The 18,348-nt window shown below is 39.3% G+C and overlaps 1 protein-coding gene across 1 annotated transcript in view; it reads right to left on the reverse strand.

Annotated features, from left to right (window-relative positions):
• Window positions 1-16,570: 16,570 nt before the first annotated feature.
• The window catches only part of LOC145246001 (nitric oxide-associated protein 1-like), a 56,855-nt gene continuing 55,077 nt past the window's right edge, over window positions 16,571-18,348 (reverse strand). Inside the window, exon 8 of the mRNA XM_080107799.1 lies at window positions 16,571-16,972. Within this exon, the coding sequence (XP_079963925.1) occupies window positions 16,782-16,972 (191 nt within the window). The 3' untranslated portion in view covers window positions 16,571-16,781. The remainder of the gene's footprint in view (window positions 16,973-18,348) is intronic.

An 18,348-nucleotide genomic window follows, 5' to 3' on the forward strand; every position in this document is an offset into this window, starting at 1 on the left:
AAAATGTGTCCCTACTTTACGAGCGGCCTATGTCAGGGGGCGGCATTTTGCGAGGATAAAAATAGAAAATATAAAAAATAAATAAAAGCTTACAAATCTTTTAACATTTTTACTGGAAAGGTTGTAAAAAATCAGACCATTTGGAGGTATCGGAATCGGAAAAATGTGTCCCTCTTTTACGAGCGGCCCATATCAGGGGGCGGTATTTTGAGAGGGTAAAAACAGAAAAAAATAAAAAATAAATAGAAATAAATAAAAGCTGAAAAAAGTTTGCAATTTTATACCGATAAGTTATAAAAAATCTGAACTTTTGGAGGTATCAGAATCGGAAAAATGTGTCTCTATTTTACGAGCGGCACATGTCAGGGGCGGCATTTTGAGGGGTAAAAAACAGAAAATAGAATAAATAAATAAAAATAAATAAAAGCTAAAAAATATCTTAAATTTTATACCGAAATATTTGTAAAATATCGGAACTTTTGGAGGTATCGGAATCAGAAAAATATGTCCTTATTTTACGAGTGACTCATGTCAAGGGACGGTATTTTGAGAGGGTAAAAATAGAAAATAGAAAAAATAAATAAAAGTTAACAAAACATGTGAAATTTTATACCGAAAAAGTTGTAAAAAATCAGAACTTTTGGAGGTATTGGAATCGGAAAAATGTATCCCTAATTTACAATTCCAAAACCGATTGTTTTAAATTTTTAATTTAATTTTTCATTATTGGTACTAATGATAAATATTTATTGTTTTTAAATCATCACTAAAACTAAAATAATAATAATATCAAAATAAAAAATGTAAATTTATTTCATTTGTAAAACAATAAAAGTAGCATAAAGAAAGCAGTTGATTTACATGTTCCAAAAAATGTTGAAAGATTAAACAGAACATTTTTGTCAATAAAAATACTTTCAAACATCACTGATAATTAAATGATACAACAGAAAATAGCAACAGGAAATTACATAATTTTGGAATTGTAGAAACATTAAGCAAGTACGGAATAAAAATCGACTGTAAACAGATTTTATAAGTGTTGCTATTGCTGGTGATTCCTCCTCTTCCTCTGATGCTACCTCCTCCTCAGACTCTTGTAACTTCCTCTTGTTTGAGGAGGAGGGTGCCTGCATGTCCATGTTTTGCATGCCTTCTTGCTTGTTTTCTGGCTGGTCTCTGGTCACTGTTGGAGGGGGTGGTTTTTTAGCTGTCTTCCCTTTTTTTTTGTCCAAGACCATCTGGATTTTATAGTCCCCAGTCATGATATTTCTTAGACCACGGACTGGCGTGACTTCCTCCAGGTCCCCGTATTGACTGAGGATGGCCCCCAGTTGTTGGGCTTCCATATAGCAGGGGACATTCAGAGCAGAAACATTTGCCCTCCTCCTGTTTATGTAAATGGGCTGTAGCTTTATGTTTCTGCTCTGGTGACTGGTCCTGGACAGCTTGATCGCATGTTCGGGGGTGGGATGCAGAACATCCCACTGCATGTAGCTTCTTCTGCAGATGTAGTTGGCCGGGATGTTCTGCTCCAGCAGCACGTTTACCATCATGTCTTTGTTGACACCCGTGAGGCTCCTCGTCTTGACATCAGATGTAATCAGTGACAGGACCCTCTTCTGTAAGCCCTTGACCTGTCCTGGAAGGGGTTGGATGACATTCCCCTTGGTGTACTCCTTGTACGTGGAGTCGAACAGCTTCCGATAGTCCTCGGTGTCAACTTGCTCTGCTGCTCTTTGGGGCCCCATGCTGATCCACCGTCCTGTTGGGAGTCTGCTGGTCCAGGGACGGGGAGCGTAGCTGACACCTCTCTGCTAACTGACGTTGTGGGAGTTGCTGGCTTGGGGGTCTGACCTTTACCAGTCAGAGTTGGCCAATCCATGTTGATATTGCGTGCTGGCTTTCTCTACTTTCCAAGTCATTCCCCTTTCTCTTTTTCAACCAACCTTCCTGTGCTTCTGGGAGGCTTGTGGCTGGCTTCGCGTTTTTGTTGGGTTCTTGTTCCCACTCTTTTTCGGGCAGTCTTTTCCACATCCTCTGCTGCAACTGGGGTGTTGCCCTTTTGGGATTGATTTCCCGCCTTACTTCCCGTGGGATTGGTGTCCAGGAGTGCAGCTGGTGTAACTCCTTCTGCATTCTCCTCTTGAATGCAGTTCTTGCGGCTGCATTTTCCGCCAGGTCGCCCTCGTGGGGAGTAGTTGCAGGTGGTATTCCGGGGTTGCCGCGGGCTGCGGCCCTATCCCTCCCTTCTTTCCCAAGGTCACCGCGGGCTGCGGCCCTACCTTGCTTGCAGGTTCCATGTCGTCGGAAGGTGCACTTGCTCCCTCACATGGGGAGTCCTCTGCGGGAGTGGTGTTTGCGCATTTGGGGTAATGTACCCCTCCTGCCTGGCATTGTGGTGGCAGCACTGGCCGCTGACGCGGACCAAAGTGTAGCGGGGAGAAAAGAAAACCCAGGGGAATGGAGAGGGTGGAGGGGGAGGAGCGGGCTCAGAAGAGATTGATGTTTTTGATCTCCCCTCATGGGGATGTCGGGTTAGCAGCTCGGATCCCCCCGCGAGGGGGGAGAGCAGAGCAGAAAGACGCAGTGGGTGCTAGCGGGTCAGAATGCCGCGTCGCAATTAAGAGAGAGAGAGGATAGACATCTCTGCCCACAGAGGGGAGCAGAAACGAAGCACCCGCCCTACCCCCACGTCACCCTACCCACTAACTACCTAACGGAAGCGAGAAAGAGAACCTTGTCTGCTCGATCTAACGGGAAAGCAGCGAAAACAGACTCAGTTTTGGCCTGGCAGGTCAGAGTGCTGCTCAAGTAATTAAGTGTTGAGAAAGTAGACCATTTCCTGTCTCTAGAGGGAAGAGACCGGAACGAAGAAAAACATGCAAAAAACAACAAAGGCAGGTCTCAACTACCAGCTAGTGGTGTTGGTCCCGAGATTCCAGTCTCCCAAAAGAGGGGATCGGTTTTCGGGTCCAAGTTCCCACAAATGTGGAGTCGGTCCTTTAGGTCCTGACTCCCCAAAGGAGGAGGTCGGTCCTTGCTAACAAAAGTTAGTATGAAAAAACACCTTAACCTAGCCCGAGAGCCCGGTGGTGGAAGAGCGAAAGTTTCGTAGCTGAGAGAACAGATACTACACTTTGATCTTGTTTATATATTTTATTGCTTTTAAAATTTTGTAAATACAATTAAGTAAAAAAACAAAAGATTTTCAAACAACAAAATTAGGCACAGGGCCCTACAAGAAATTGGGGAGGGGAAGGGTTCAGGGTCTTTGTAACTAAAGTGATTAAAAGTAATTAATGTAGACTTTGGAGTCTTACTCTTGACTGGCAACATTTACCAAAATACCTCATTCACTCTATGGATCTTAATCTAACTAATAAATCCCCAGCGTTTAAGAATCAAAACCATATTTACAATTTATAAACAGTTGTCTGTGTGTTTGTGTATGCATTTTTTTTTTTTTTATATTAATTTTCTGTGTGTGTGTGCATGTGTGAAAAAATAAAGTTCAATTTCATTGGTAAATAAAAAAGTTTTTGAATTAAGAAAAGGATTGCTCGTGGAGAGGGGAAAACTAATTAAAAGTGTTCGTATCAAAAACAAAAAATAAATCCTACTGGGTTGTTAGTGAGACCCCCCTGTACTAATCTAGGTGACTAGACCCCCCACTGTTTTCCGGGGAACCGAAAACAAGCAGGGCGATCCCTAATGGGGGTTGGGGAAAATATCTTAATGGAAGTGGGAGAAAACAAAGCAACGGGTGGAGGGGGGTTGGAAGGTGACCTCTGAGTAGGGGAGTGACCGGGGATGTTGAAAAAGCAAGGATGTGGCACAAAGGGGATGGCCAGACTCAGAGGTTCTCTAGTACCAAAAAATAAAATCAGGAACAGGATCTCATTTGTACCACCAGTCAAGAGTCTTCTTAAAATGACTTAGCTAGAACCTAAGCGGGATGGGTTCCGAAGGCCCCAGCACCGCCCGTGCCATGCTTAAGGAGGGAACACGTATTGAAACTTGGCTCCTCGACGGATGCACAAACTAGTGCTGTGCACCCACCTCTTGTCAAATTCCACTCTAGACAACCTCCTCCAATCGCATCTGATCTTTACTTTAAGCAAATGTTTAAAGTAAACGATCAGATCCTGATCCGGAACAGATATCCCTTCGCGGACCAACTTGAGGCGCGTGATCCAAATCACCATGCGCGCTACTGCCAGGATCACCAGGATAACCATTCTTTCCTCCCTGGGGAACGGCAGCTCCATGTTGTACACAAAATAACCTTCGTCGAGATCGAGCGGACATTCAGCATTGATGCGAGCCGTTACCCCCTCGACGTACTCCAATAAGGGCTGGATCCGGCTGCAACTAAAAAAAACGCGTGCCCGATCGTTTCAGGCTCGCGTTCATCACAGCGCGGACAGAAGCCCCTCATATGTTCTTTATACCGGCAGAGTCCGTCGAGAAGGGGCAGCGCGTTACGGACCAGTCGCCAGGTGAGGGAAAATTCCGAGTTGTTCAGAATCTCCCGTCCCGGCGCCCAACTCCAATGAGAGCGGACAACCTCCATCGACCATCCCATCCGCCTACAAAGTGGATCCTTCGCGGTCCCCTCCACTAGCTCCCGATATAGTTTCTTTCTTGGCTGATCGAGGACACTGGTCCCCGGCAAAGCTCTAAGAACGGTTAGGCATTCGGAGAAGAACTTTGACTCCCTCCTCGGCCTACAACGACCTTCTACTGAGGGGTTGGGTTTGAGATTGGGAAACGAGTTCTCAACCACAGGGACCCAAGGAGCGTCTTCTTCAAGCGAACGACCCAGGAAAGCCAATCTCTCGGCGTTTCTATGACACAAGAGACTGGGCTGACCTAGGCCTCCCTCGCTCGGACTCTGGACACAGACCTCTCTGCAGACATAATGCTTACCATCGTTCCACAATAGTGAATCGAGGCGCCCTTGCAAGCGGGTTAGTCGTTCTGCAGGGAGAGGAAGTACAGACAATTGGTAAAGGATGAGCGGAAAGACGGATGTAGCACATGCCTCTGCCCGACCCTACAAGGATAATTTCCTTCCAATCCAAGTCTTCACCGACGATTTGACCTTGCCATATACTTCCGACCAATTCTTTTCCAGCTGAAATCCCGGTCCAAACCATACACCGAGAATACGGACCGGTCCATCGGTCCAGCTGAAAATACCTGGGAGCGAGTTTACCCCGGTCCAGGCCCCCAACCGCAGGCCGACAGACTTGCTGCGGTTGAAGATGGCCCCTGTGACTTCTTCGTATCGAGCGAGCGCCTTGACCACCGCTTGAACGTCCGTGTGGCAAGACACGAACACGGTGACGTCATCAGCGAACGCAGAAACTCTGGCTCGTGTGCCTCCAGGGAGGGCTATTCCGCGCAGGACTGATGTAGCCGCCTCGTACAACAGAGGCGACAGCGGACAACCCTGACGCACCGACCGAGAGACAGCGAATGACTCCGACAGCTTACCGTTGATCTGCACTGCTACCGTCGGCCTATCATACAGGACAAAGATCCACTTGCGGAAGTCCGGATTAAATCCGGCGGCCTCTAGCACAGCTCCCAGGAACCGATGGTCGACCCTATCGAATGCCTTGGACTGATCTAAACTGATCAGCGCGGCTTCGGCGTCGTCTTCTGTCCCCTCTATGATCGAGCGTATCAAATGCAAATTGTCTTGAATCGATCTCCCCTTCACAGCATAAGTCTGGTCCGGTTTGATCAAGTCAGTGATGACAACCTGCAAACGATTCGCAATAATCTTTGGCAAAATCTTTAACTCTGTGTTTAGCAGAGTCAAGGGCCTAAAATCGTCAAAATTTTCCACCCTATCATGCCGTTGACCTTTCCTCAGCAATGTGATCACTCCCTTGGTCACCTGTCCAGGGATGGAACCCTGAGCAAACCAATGGTTGAACATATTCTTCAGAATAGGGACCAATATGGGCGACAGCCTCAAGTAGAACTCGTAGGGTAAACCATCAAGCCCCGGGGATTTGTTGTAGCCGACCTGCTTCAACGCAGTAATGACCTCATGTTCAGTAACAAGACCATCACAGCTAGCCGCCCGAGCCGCCGTGAGGCGGGGCGAATCAGCCAAATAGCTGCCAAACTCCTCGACCCTGAGTCCGGGTAGTTGGGTGAAGCGCTCCGATAGATGCTCCCGAAACCCCTCGCAGATCTCCCGAGTCAAAACTAGGGCGTGTCCTTCCAGGTTATGTACTTTACAAATATACCCGTCCGAACCGCGCCTTAAAGCAGCCTTACGCTCAACAGCGTCAACATTCACAGCCTCGTTGGAAACTTTCATTAATCTAGCCCTAACTTCTTGACCTTCATACCGCTCGCTAGCCAAGCGGCTGAGGTCTTGTTTAGCTAGTGCTACCTCTAGGGGATCCCCCCCTCTCCACCGCCCGGGTCAGCTTATCCTCTAAGCGCTTCTTTGCCTTATCCTTATCTAACGCGAGGCGTTGGCTGTATTGGACAGAGAAGCGCCTAATTTTGGCCTTAAGACTAACCCACCACTTACTCCCTGTAACCGCCCCACTAAAGCCCGCTGAATTAATTCTGTAACCTTCAACCGGTAGTCCTCCAACTCCAACAAGGTGCTGTTAAACTTCCAGTATCCGGCTAGTTTAGGCCTAGCACTTAAGTTCAAATGGGCCATAACGAGTTTATGGTCCGAGTGTCCTAACAAGTGGAACGTGGGGCACGATAGAAAGTCTACGTCGCCTCTTCTAACTAACATCCGATCCAAGTAAGTACTCGGATGGGAAGGCGTTCCAGGATGCCATGTCCACATCTCCCGCCCCGGATGATCCAGATGGAATCTGTCGACGAGATCGTACGAGGCCATCAGGTTGAACAGAGTGCTGTCACACTGCACCGACCCACTAGTCCCCCCGACCTTATCTATTTTGGGATCAAGGATTGCATTCCAATCACCCATTAGAACTAACTGTTCCTGATCCACTAAGAAGCCCTCCAACCGGCGAAAAAAGGATGCCCTCTCTACAGCAGAATTGGGAGCATAAACAGCGACAATCTGAAAAACACTACTATTAACGGCAACATCAACAACAACTAGCCGCCCGTCCTCGCCTGCGTGAACAACATTCACCGACGCTGACAGGGTGCGATTCACTAGCAAGGAGATTCCACGACTATAAGTATTGCCATATGCTGAGTAAACATCGTAATCGTTCACCAGCACCTGACAATCCTCATCACAAATAAAGTGGGTCTCCTGGATAGCGGCAATATCTACCTTAAGGGACACCAAGTCTCTCAGAACGCGCGAGGCCTTGCTTCGACACCTGATGCCCCTCACATTAAATGTAGCCAAGTTCAAAGCCATGTTGACCAAAGTCCAAGTAATTTAGATCGGATCAGTGTATTATTAGTAGAATCGAAGAATTGAGGTTTTATTTTCACACAAGTCATACATTCAGATGTCACATGCCGGACTTCATCAGTTGAATATGGCATATTTTGTGATCTTACAAAATGCCAAAAGCGCTGTACTCCAGGATGTATTAATGAATTGTGTAGTGACTTTAGTTCCTCTAAGGGAGAAGCAGCAGCACCACATACTCTCGATAATGCATCGGCAACAAGGTTTTTACTTCCGGGACGGTGTTTTATGTCGTATGACAACGGGAGAAGTTCCATTTTCCACCATATAATTTTATCATTTTTAATTTTTCCTCGGTTAGCAGGTTTAAACATAAAAGATACGGCTTGCTGATCTGTTACAATAGTAAAGTGCTTCCCAGCAAGGATATCCCTCCATTTTCGGATGCACTCGACTATGACATAAGCCTCTTTCTCGACTATGTGAAGTCATATTTCAGATGGGTTTAGCGATCGAGAAAAGAACGCTACAGGCCTCTCAGCCTGTAGCAGAGTGCCTCCGATAGTAAGTTCTGAGGCATCGGTTTCAATAGTAAATGGTAATTCATCATCAATAACTTTTACAGACGATTCGGCAACGTCTTTCTTAAGTTTTTCAAATGAATTGATAACTGTAGGAGGCATGGGAAATTGTTTATTTTCGACAAGTGGACGAATTTTGTATGAATATTTGGGTATCCATTTTGCATAGTATGAAAACATTCCAAGACATGTCTTTAATGAATCTGAATTGGAAGGAGGAGGCATTTGTAAAAGAGGTTTCAAACGTTCAGAATCTGGTTGCATAGCCCTGTTACAAATTTGGTTACCAAGTAAATTGATGGAATGAAGTGAAAACTCTGATTTATTTTGGTTTATTTCGAGGTTATATGTCGAGGTAGCCTTTAAAAAACATTTCAAATTAACATCATGTTCCTCCTGAGTTTTACCGCAAATAGTAATATCATCTATATATGAAAATAGTAATATCATCTATATATGAAAATAGTAATATCATCTATATATGAAATAGTACCAGATAATTTGTTGTCAGAAATGAAAGAATTCATAAACCGTTGAAAAGCAGAAACCCCATTAGTGACACCCATGGGTATTCGTTGGAATTGGTACAAATGATTTCCAGCTTGAAAGGCCGTGTAGTGCCGATCTTCGGGACAAATTTCGATCTGGTAGTACGCTTTGGATAAGTCAATTCTACTAAATATACGATATTGGGCTATTTGGTTCACGAGATCCTCAATTCGAGGCAAGGGTATGCATCAAGTAAGGTGAAATGGTTAATAGTTTGGGAGAAATGAACTACTAATCGTTTCTTTTTATTAGGCGATGAAGTCACAACAATCTGAACACGCCATGGTGAATAACTTGTTTCAATTACATCATCCTCAAGCAGTTGTAGAATTTCCTTTTCAATGAATCAAGCATCCTCCGCGCGATAATTTCGGGATTTAGTAGCGATAGGTTTGCAGTCAGGGATTAACTTTAGAAACAATTTTACAGGGGCACAGCTGATCTTAGTTATAGCGCAGATTTTTAGAATATCCTGAGGTCCACCAAAAGAAATAGTGATGCCCTGATGTAGTTTTAAAAAAAGCACTCTGAGTATAATATCCATACTCAGGAAAGGAATCAGGAAGCTCTGTAAAGTCAATTTCTTTATACTCGCAACCATTGAAGGAAATGTTCTCCATGCAATATTCCGATATTTTGAGGGAAACGGCGGATGATGCCATGGAAATTACGGAATTATGTTTTGAAGCAGACAACTTCATTGTTTTAACAATACAAGCACTGATAAAGTTATCAGAACTGCCGGTGTCTATAAGAGCAGTTAATTTTTTCCTTTTAATTCAACAATTTTAGTAATGAGAGGGAACCTATCACCACCTTTTAACATGGGCTACCATAATAGCAGAAGTAGAACGTGAAGGTGTCAGCATAGTAGAACGGAAAACTTTGGAGAAATGACCGAGTTTACCACAGTTTTGACATACCTTATTGTGGGTAGGACAATGACGGTGATCATCCTTTAAGTGATGTCACCCTCCCCAGTTGGCATGAGCAGGAAGGGCAGCAGAAAATTGTACAGAGTAACATTCCATACGAGAACTAGTAGAATCAGCAATTTTAGTAATAGTGGCCTCCTTGGCAGGATCAGTAGACACATTGTTAGTTCTAATAGAAGTAGTAGTAGCAGCAGCGGCTGCTCCAATCAGGGAAGCATATAATTCAACACGAAAGTGAGCTTGTTCGATAAGGAAAATGACTGCAGTAGTTGTCTCATGAAAAATGGCAAGCTGCAGTAGTTGTCTCATGAAAAATGACATGCTGCAGTAGTTGTCTCATGAAAAATGACAAGCTGCAGTAGTTGTCTCATGAAAAATGACAAGCTGCAGTAGTTGTCTCATGAAAAATAACAAGCTGCAGTAGTTGTCTCATGAAAATGACAAACTGCAGTAGTTGTCTCATGAAAATGACAAGCTGCAGTAGTTGTTTCATGAAAATGACAAACTGCAGTAGTTGTTTCATGAAAAATGACAAGCTGCAGTAGTTGTTTCATGAAAAATAACAAGCTGCAGTAGTTGTTTCATGAAAAATAACAAGCTGCAGTAGTTGTTTCATGAAAAATAACAAGCTGCAGTAGTTGTTTCATGAAAAATAACAAGCTGCAGTAGTTGTTTCATGAAAAATAACAAGCTGCAGTAGTTGTTTCATGAAAAATGACAAGCTGCAGTAGTTGTTTCATGAAAAATGACAAACTGCAGTAGTTGTCTCATGAAAAATGACAAGCTGCAGTAGTTGTTTCATGAAAAATAACAAGCTGCAGTAGTTGTCTCATGAAAAATAACAAGCTGAAGTAGTTGTTTCATGAAAAATAACAAGCTGCAGTAGTTGTTTCATGAAAAATGACAAGCTGCAGTAGTTGTTTCATGAAAAATGACAAACTGCAGTAGTTGTCTCATGAAAAATAACAAGCTGCAGTAGTTGTTTCATGAAAAATAACAAGCTGCAGTAGTTGTCTAATGAAAATGACAAACTGCAGTAGTTGTCTCATGAAAATGACAAACTGCAGTAGTTGTCTCATGAAAATGGCAAACTTCAGTAGTTGTCTCATGAAAATGACACGCTGCAGTAGTTGTCTCATGAAAAATGACAAGCTGCAGTAGTTGTTTCATGAAAAATAACAAGCTGCAGTAGTTGTCTAATGAAAATGACAAACTGCAGTAGTTGTCTCATGAAAAATGGCAAGCTGCAGTAGTTGTCTCATGAAAAGTGACAAGCTGCAGTAGTTGTCTCATGAAAAATGACATGCTGCAGTAGTTGTCTCATGAAAAATGACAAGCTGCAGTAGTTGTCTCATGAAAAATGAGAAGCTGCAGTAGTTGTTTCATGAAAAATGACAAGCTGCAGTAGTTGTCTCATGAATAATGAGAAGCTGCAGTAGTTGTTTCATGAAAAATGACAAACTGCAGTAGTTGTCTCATGAAAAATGACAAGCTGCAGTAGTTGTTTCATGAAAAATGACAAGCTGCAGTAGTTGTTTCATGAAAAATAACAAGCTGCAGTAGTTGTTTCATGAAAAATAACAAGCTGCAGTAGTTGTTTCATGAAAAATAACAAGCTGCAGTAGTTGTTTCATGAAAAATAACAAGCTGCAGTAGTTGTCTCATGAAAAATGACAAGCTGCAGTAGTTGTTTCATGAAAAATGACAAACTGCAGTAGTTGTCTCATGAAAATGACAAACTGCAGTAGTTGTCTCATGAAAATGACAAACTGCAGTAGTTGTCTCATGAAAAATGACACGCTGCAGTAGTTGTCTCATGAAAAATGACAAGCTGCAGTAGTTGTTTCATGAAAAATGACAAGCTGCAGTAGTTGTCTCATGAAAAATGGCAATAGCTAAATTAAAGTTTTATTTAATATCACTAGGATGCAATGCTTTAAATGTTAGCTTTGGAGTCTTGCATAATTTAGAATTTATGGCGTTATCTTTGTCATATACTTTGTGTAAAGCAAACCAATCTATATATCCTTCCTTAGAGGAAACAGAAATATTTGAGATCTCAGATGTAAAAGCAGGAAATACAAACTTCTTTTTTGTTCAATAAACTATTACAAATATTTTTTAACAATGAACAAGATAAAAAAAAAAGCAGAAATACTTTTTGGGGAGGATTAGAAAGAGTTATGTAAAGCGTTTTGTCCCCCTCAAATTTATTAAGTAAAATATTAAACACATTCACATTGGCTGAATGATTGTGTGCAACAGCAGCCCTAATAAAAAATCCAGAATTTATCAGTTGAAAAATACATTTTAGGATTTCTTGAGAAAGTCATGCAGCATTTACTGTTACTGACAGACTTTAATAACTGATGTTTTTTGATTTTGCATACTATGACATATAATGACAAGCTTTATAAAGAAATAATTCTTATATGACAAGAAATAATTCTTATATGACAAGCTTTATAAAGAAATAATTCTTTATAAAGCTTGTCATTTGCACCAACATATTCTCCACCACGTAATTGTTCTCTTGAAGTTTATAAGTAATTTATGTAAAAAAATGTAATTCTTAAAATTATGCCCAGCGGAAATTACTCAAATAAAGGAAAACAAAGAAAAAAAATTAAATTCTACATGATTATAAATGATTCATCTCTAGATAATGAATATCAACATATTTTCATGCAAATAACTTGGTTAGCATCAAAATCACAGCAAATAATGAAAATAAATCAATAGAAAATAGAAAAAAAAAACATCTTTCAAATTCAGATTTTGTTTCTGCTTCATGTTATGAAAGATGTTTCTCCAAAAAATTTGGTTTGAAGAGACAAGTTTTCTAATGGCAGAAGACTGTCCAGTTTGACTATTAAAAAACAAATCAATAGAATTTCAGGAATGGCAAAAATGTATTTAAATTCCTAAGTAAGCAATCCCTAGAGTTCAATGTTGGCTCAAAAGTTCATCAGTTAAACTTTTATTCTGCTTTTTCACACTCTTTTCTTACAATACATGCATTCTGCTCATGTAATTTTAAAGCAGTCTAAAATGTAGTCTTTGTGGTAACACATATATATTTTTTGACTCAGATCAACGAAAATCTGAACTCATTTCCTTTAGCAAATTTGTGGACAGGTCTTCTACCACTATCCCCCTCCCCTTTTTCATTTAACATACTTTTTTCATAGTCTTGTTTGACTGAATCTTAAATCTACACATATGCATACCCCCACCTGCGTTTCCACTCAAAGTGTGTGAATAACCACATCTTTCAATCTTAATCCTATTTTGAGGCGTGTAAACAGCTAATACTAATTATCCTTGATACTAACTCAATTAATCCTAACTATCCATGTGGAGGCATAGAAATACCTAGCTTTGAAACCAGGCGCGGGGCTAACACTCTTGTTGCTGATGGACCCATAGATCTAGCCAGGTCATCTATCTAGAAGGAAAACTCCGATACTAAACCTGTGCAACTCACCTCATACATCTTGACATCAAACAAGGGAGGGAGGCCTTCTTAGTACTGGTCGACAACCTTCCTAGGGCTGGTAATTCAATTAAATTACTGGTTTGCAAACCTAAACTGCTTAAGTGGTCGGTAGGCTCTGCCTATCGCTCAATAACCACACTCCTTCTTTGGTTATTAGCTAGGAGCAGAGGTGCAATCACAGGGACTCAAGAGATGCCCAGTGCTTAGCATTGTTTCCTGAATAGAGCAATAAATGCCGTCCTCCACATCCATCTCATTCCCTTTCCCTAAACCTGGGCATTTTTGAGGGGTACTTATTTACCATATATGCTAACATGATTGAACTGGGCTACTCTTGTCTGTCAGACATTGATGTTACCGGTTTGACAGTTTGTCTGACTGCTATATTCTGACTGATAGTACTGGAACCCCTCACTCTTTGGTAGCACTTAGAGCAACTGCTCTATCATCAATTGTATAATATTGGGATGTTTGTAGTACCATGTCATGCATGGAAAGAGACCCTGTACTCATCTCCAATGGGCATTCCCGAGGCTACATTCCTGTGGATGAGGAGATGCACATCCATTTTGTCTAGAACCTCTCCCTCTAAATTAAACTATATGATGTGTATTCTTGCACACTGAATTCACCAGGAGACCATTTGCACATTTCCACAATGCAGTCCATTCTTTGTTACTGTGATCATAAGTCATGCTAAAGTTTGGCTTGTTGATCGGGATGGCAGCACATCTGTTTAGGTCTCCGAAGCATGCTTTGCTTGATTCTGTAAAATAAACGATTTTGTTGATTGCATCAATCTACAACGGTAGATCAAAGCCCAACAGCTGTTTATCAACAACCAATGCCTCAATGTCAGCTGGAACTTGGCCAACCTCTACACTTATTCTGCTGTATCTTTGGCAATTTAATGTCCTTCTGTCAGCTGTTAGTACTCCTGTTGGCTTCCGCTTTCAAAAGCAACACACGGCTTTACTCACCAGTCTATGAACACCCAGAATCAATTAATGCTGTGCACTCTTGCCCATCTACACATATTTTCATGGAGGGGAGCTTCTTAGTGTTCAGTTGGTTGGGGAGGAGACTAATGCTAATGCCTCCTCTTTAGTGTTTCCCTGGCACTGGGATGCTATATGTCCAAAGCCACTACATCTGAAACAACGTATCTCACAATGGACTTTGTGTATCCGACTGTCTGGCCTCTCTTGACGATTCTGTAAGCAGTCCTTTACCAAGTAAATTTTCTACTGTCACTGCACACTTAATTCTGAAAATGTTCGTCTGGCGGAGGTGGCAGCAGCCAATTCTGCAGGGCCTTCGTTGTTAGTCATGACAGCTCCCGTTTAAGTCATCGTTTCTATCCTGGATGAAGCATGTAGTAATACATATCTGACATGTTATGGTAGTCCAGTAACGAATGCGCACGTTAACCAACATTCAGGCAATGGTGTCCCAACCAACTAGGCCAGGCATTACAGCTCAGCAAAAGACTCTTCCACTGTCTCATTGTTGAGTGACAAACTTGTCATATGCATTAAATGCATTGGTAGCATACTTGGTTATAAGGACCTGCTTTATCTGTTCTGCGTCTGTTCTCTGCTCCATACTTAGTTGCCTGTATATGACCAGAGCTCCACCTCGCAATCTCAATGGCAGAACGCACTCAACATTTTTCATAGTGCAAAGCTCACAAGTTCCACATTTTCAATCCACTCGATAATGGGCATATCAGCTGCAGCACCACTAAACTCCGGAATCAAAAATCTTGCCCTCCATCGCCGAAAGGTAATATAAACTTGAAATAGCTTCTAGTTTGAAAATTGATTTCAGTGGAGTTTTAAAGTTGAGTTCTGTCCCGCCTACAATCTTTTGAGTCAGCTTCAATAATCTTGATAATACACGTCTGTTTACATAACATGCCGTCTTTCAACTCGTTGGTGGTTCCTTTTACCTCTTATGCATCTTGCATAATCTAATTTGCATAGTGTTTGTGTTACTTACATGTGATTGTCAAATACAAAAGCGACGTTGCCATTTTAACTTTTTTTTTTTTAATTTTTTTTCTTAAGCGAATGTAAACAACGCCCACACTAATCAGGTAAGCTATGATTTTCCCTACAATTTCATATACAATTGCATATACAATTTCATATACAATTTCATATACAATTGCATATACAATTTCATATACAATTGCATATACAATTTCATATACAATTTCATATACAATTTCATATACAATTTCATATACAATTGCATATACAATTTCATATACAATTGCATATACAATTTCATATACAATTGCATATACAATTGCATATACAATTTCATATACAATTTCATATACAATTGCATATACAATTTCATATACAATTGCATATACAATTTCATATACAATTTCATATACAATTTCATATACAATTGCATATACAATTGCATATACAATTTCATATACAATTGCATATACAATTGCATATACAATTGCATATACAATTTCATATACAATTGCATATACAATTGCATATACAATTTCATATACAATTGCATATACAATTTCATATACAATTGCATATACAATTGCATATACAATTTCATATACAATTTCATATACAATTGCATATACAATTGCATATACAATTTCATATACAATTGCATATACAATTTCATATACAATTGCATATACAATTGCATATACAATTGCATATACAATTGCATATACAATTTCATATACAATTTCATATACAAGTGCATATACAATTGCATATACAATTTCATATACAATTTCATATACAATTTCATATACAATTGCATATACAATTTCATATACAATTTCATATACAATTTCATATACAATTTCATATACAATTGCATATACAATTTCATATACAATTGCATATACAATTTCATATACAATTTCATATACAATTTCATATACAATTTCATATACAATTTCATATACAATTGCATATACAATTTCATATACAATTGCATATACAATTTCATATACAATTGCATATACAATTGCATATACAATTTCATATACAATTTCATATACAATTGCATATACAATTTCATATACAATTGCATATACAATTTCATATACAATTTCATATACAATTTCATATACAATTGCATATACAATTGCATATACAATTTCATATACAATTGCATATACAATTGCATATACAATTGCATATACAATTTCATATACAATTGCATATACAATTGCATATACAATTTCATATACAATTGCATATACAATTTCATATACAATTGCATATACAATTGCATATACAATTGCATATACAATTTCATATACAATTTCATATACAATTGCATATACAATTGCATATACAATTTCATATACAATTGCATATACAATTTCATATACAATTGCATATACAATTGCATATACAATTGCATATACAATTGCATATACAATTTCATATACAATTTCATATACAAGTGCATATACAATTGCATATACAATTTCATATACAATTTCATATACAATTTCATATACAATTGCATATACAATTTCATATACAATTTCATATACAATTTCATATACAATTTCTGAAGTTATGTTTTAACACAAGAAAACATACACACACAATCATGAAGTTGTCTTCTCATTTTATTGATATTTACAAAATTATAACAAATATAGAAATAATTGAAGTGTAAAATATTCTACAGGCAAATTATAATTTGGTAAATAAATAATAATCCTAGACTGTAAACATTATCACATATTTTGCACAATTTTAAAATAAGAAAAATATTAAATTGCAGATGTATTCTTCCATCATTTTATACACAATTCTGTGTTAATTTGATTTTAGTTTTATCAGGGACAGAGGTTTTTTCATAACATAAAACGGTGATTTCTTGATAATCTTTTTCTTAAGCTTGATTATTTCAGGTAATAAGGCATCTCTGTAGTAACAACCGTGTCCACCAGGTGTGAAAGCTCGGATAACAATCTCATCGCCTGACTTTGCGCTAACTCCAACCCAACCTGTGTTTAAAGAAAGACAAAAATTATTCAATCAGCACAATCTCAAAGACATTTTTAAATCTATTTATTGCATCATTTGTTATTAAAAAAGTTACCACCTCCCTTATTGAATTTAGTAAAAACATCATTAAAATCTTTGCATTCCAGTCTGTCTTCAGATTAATCGATAATATTCTGACAATTATTAAGCTTATTATTATTTTTTGTTACGTCTCTTTGGGTTTTTCCTTTTATAAACTACATTCAACTCTTAAATCAATACAGACATATTAGTGCACAGAACTCTTAAATAATTCATATAAAATTTCCAAAAAATTATTTTCTTTGTTTATTATCCTTTTTAAATTCATCCAATTCCATTTTAAAGTATTTTATGCGATTGTTGTTCTTAATCCGAGTTGGCAATTTATTCCAAAAACACATTACTCTATTATTAAAAAAAAAAAATGATTAATAGATTTAGTTTTTGAAATCTGCATTCATCATTATATTTGATTTAACATGTTTCATATGCTGGCATGTATTGGATGACTTTTAGAAATTGTCTTCCAAACAAGTCTATATCTGGCCAGGTCTTTATTTATTCCTCTTTCTCTTAAATTCTTATCACTTCTTCACATGTTTTTTCCTGGGTTTCCTTTGCCAAACGATTCTGCTATCTTAACTGCTCTTAATCTACTAACCCCAAAATTCTCATCCAAAAACTCATCATCCATATGACAAAACTAACAAAGTCTCCAATTCTGTACACATCTCTCTATACTGTCCAAATTTAATCTTCCTTCGAGTCATCATATCATTTCTCTCCATTTTCAACCTTCACTGGCCAGATTTCACTTCCATACATCATCACACTGTATGCACATGCCTGACAGGCTCTTCTCTTGTTTGGCAGTATTAATGCTTCGCTGGTTAGCAATGGCAGAAGTTCCCTGAACATCCACTCCTAACACATACAATCATACAAGCAGCAAGGTAACAAAACTTCTGACCAACCTCAATGGCCTCATCATCCAAATTATATTCAACCGAGTTTTCAGTCATATCTATTGTCTTGCATTTTTTGCACACAAAACCTATTTATAATTCCATTGCACTTTTTGCATACTAATGCTTACACATGCCACAAAACACCAAACTCCCTTTTCACAAACAGCAAGAGAGCTTACTTCTTTTTAGGGCTTTCCAACAGTAGAGCCACTGATTGTCACTTTGGTTTTGGCAATAATAACTCTCAACAGTAGATTTTTGATAAAACAATTGATTGTTTCTCGGGCAAGTACTACATCAATAGCATACAGCATTTCTTCTGAACAACCGCCATAAAACTCCCTGGACAATGATTCTAAGATATAAAAAATGAAAGACCACGAACC

The sequence above is a fragment of the Euprymna scolopes genome, chromosome 23 (assembly GCF_053919585.1).
Source record: "Euprymna scolopes isolate OS-2025 chromosome 23, ASM5391958v1, whole genome shotgun sequence".
In the NCBI taxonomy this organism is placed as follows: Eukaryota; Metazoa; Mollusca; class Cephalopoda; order Sepiida; family Sepiolidae; genus Euprymna; species Euprymna scolopes.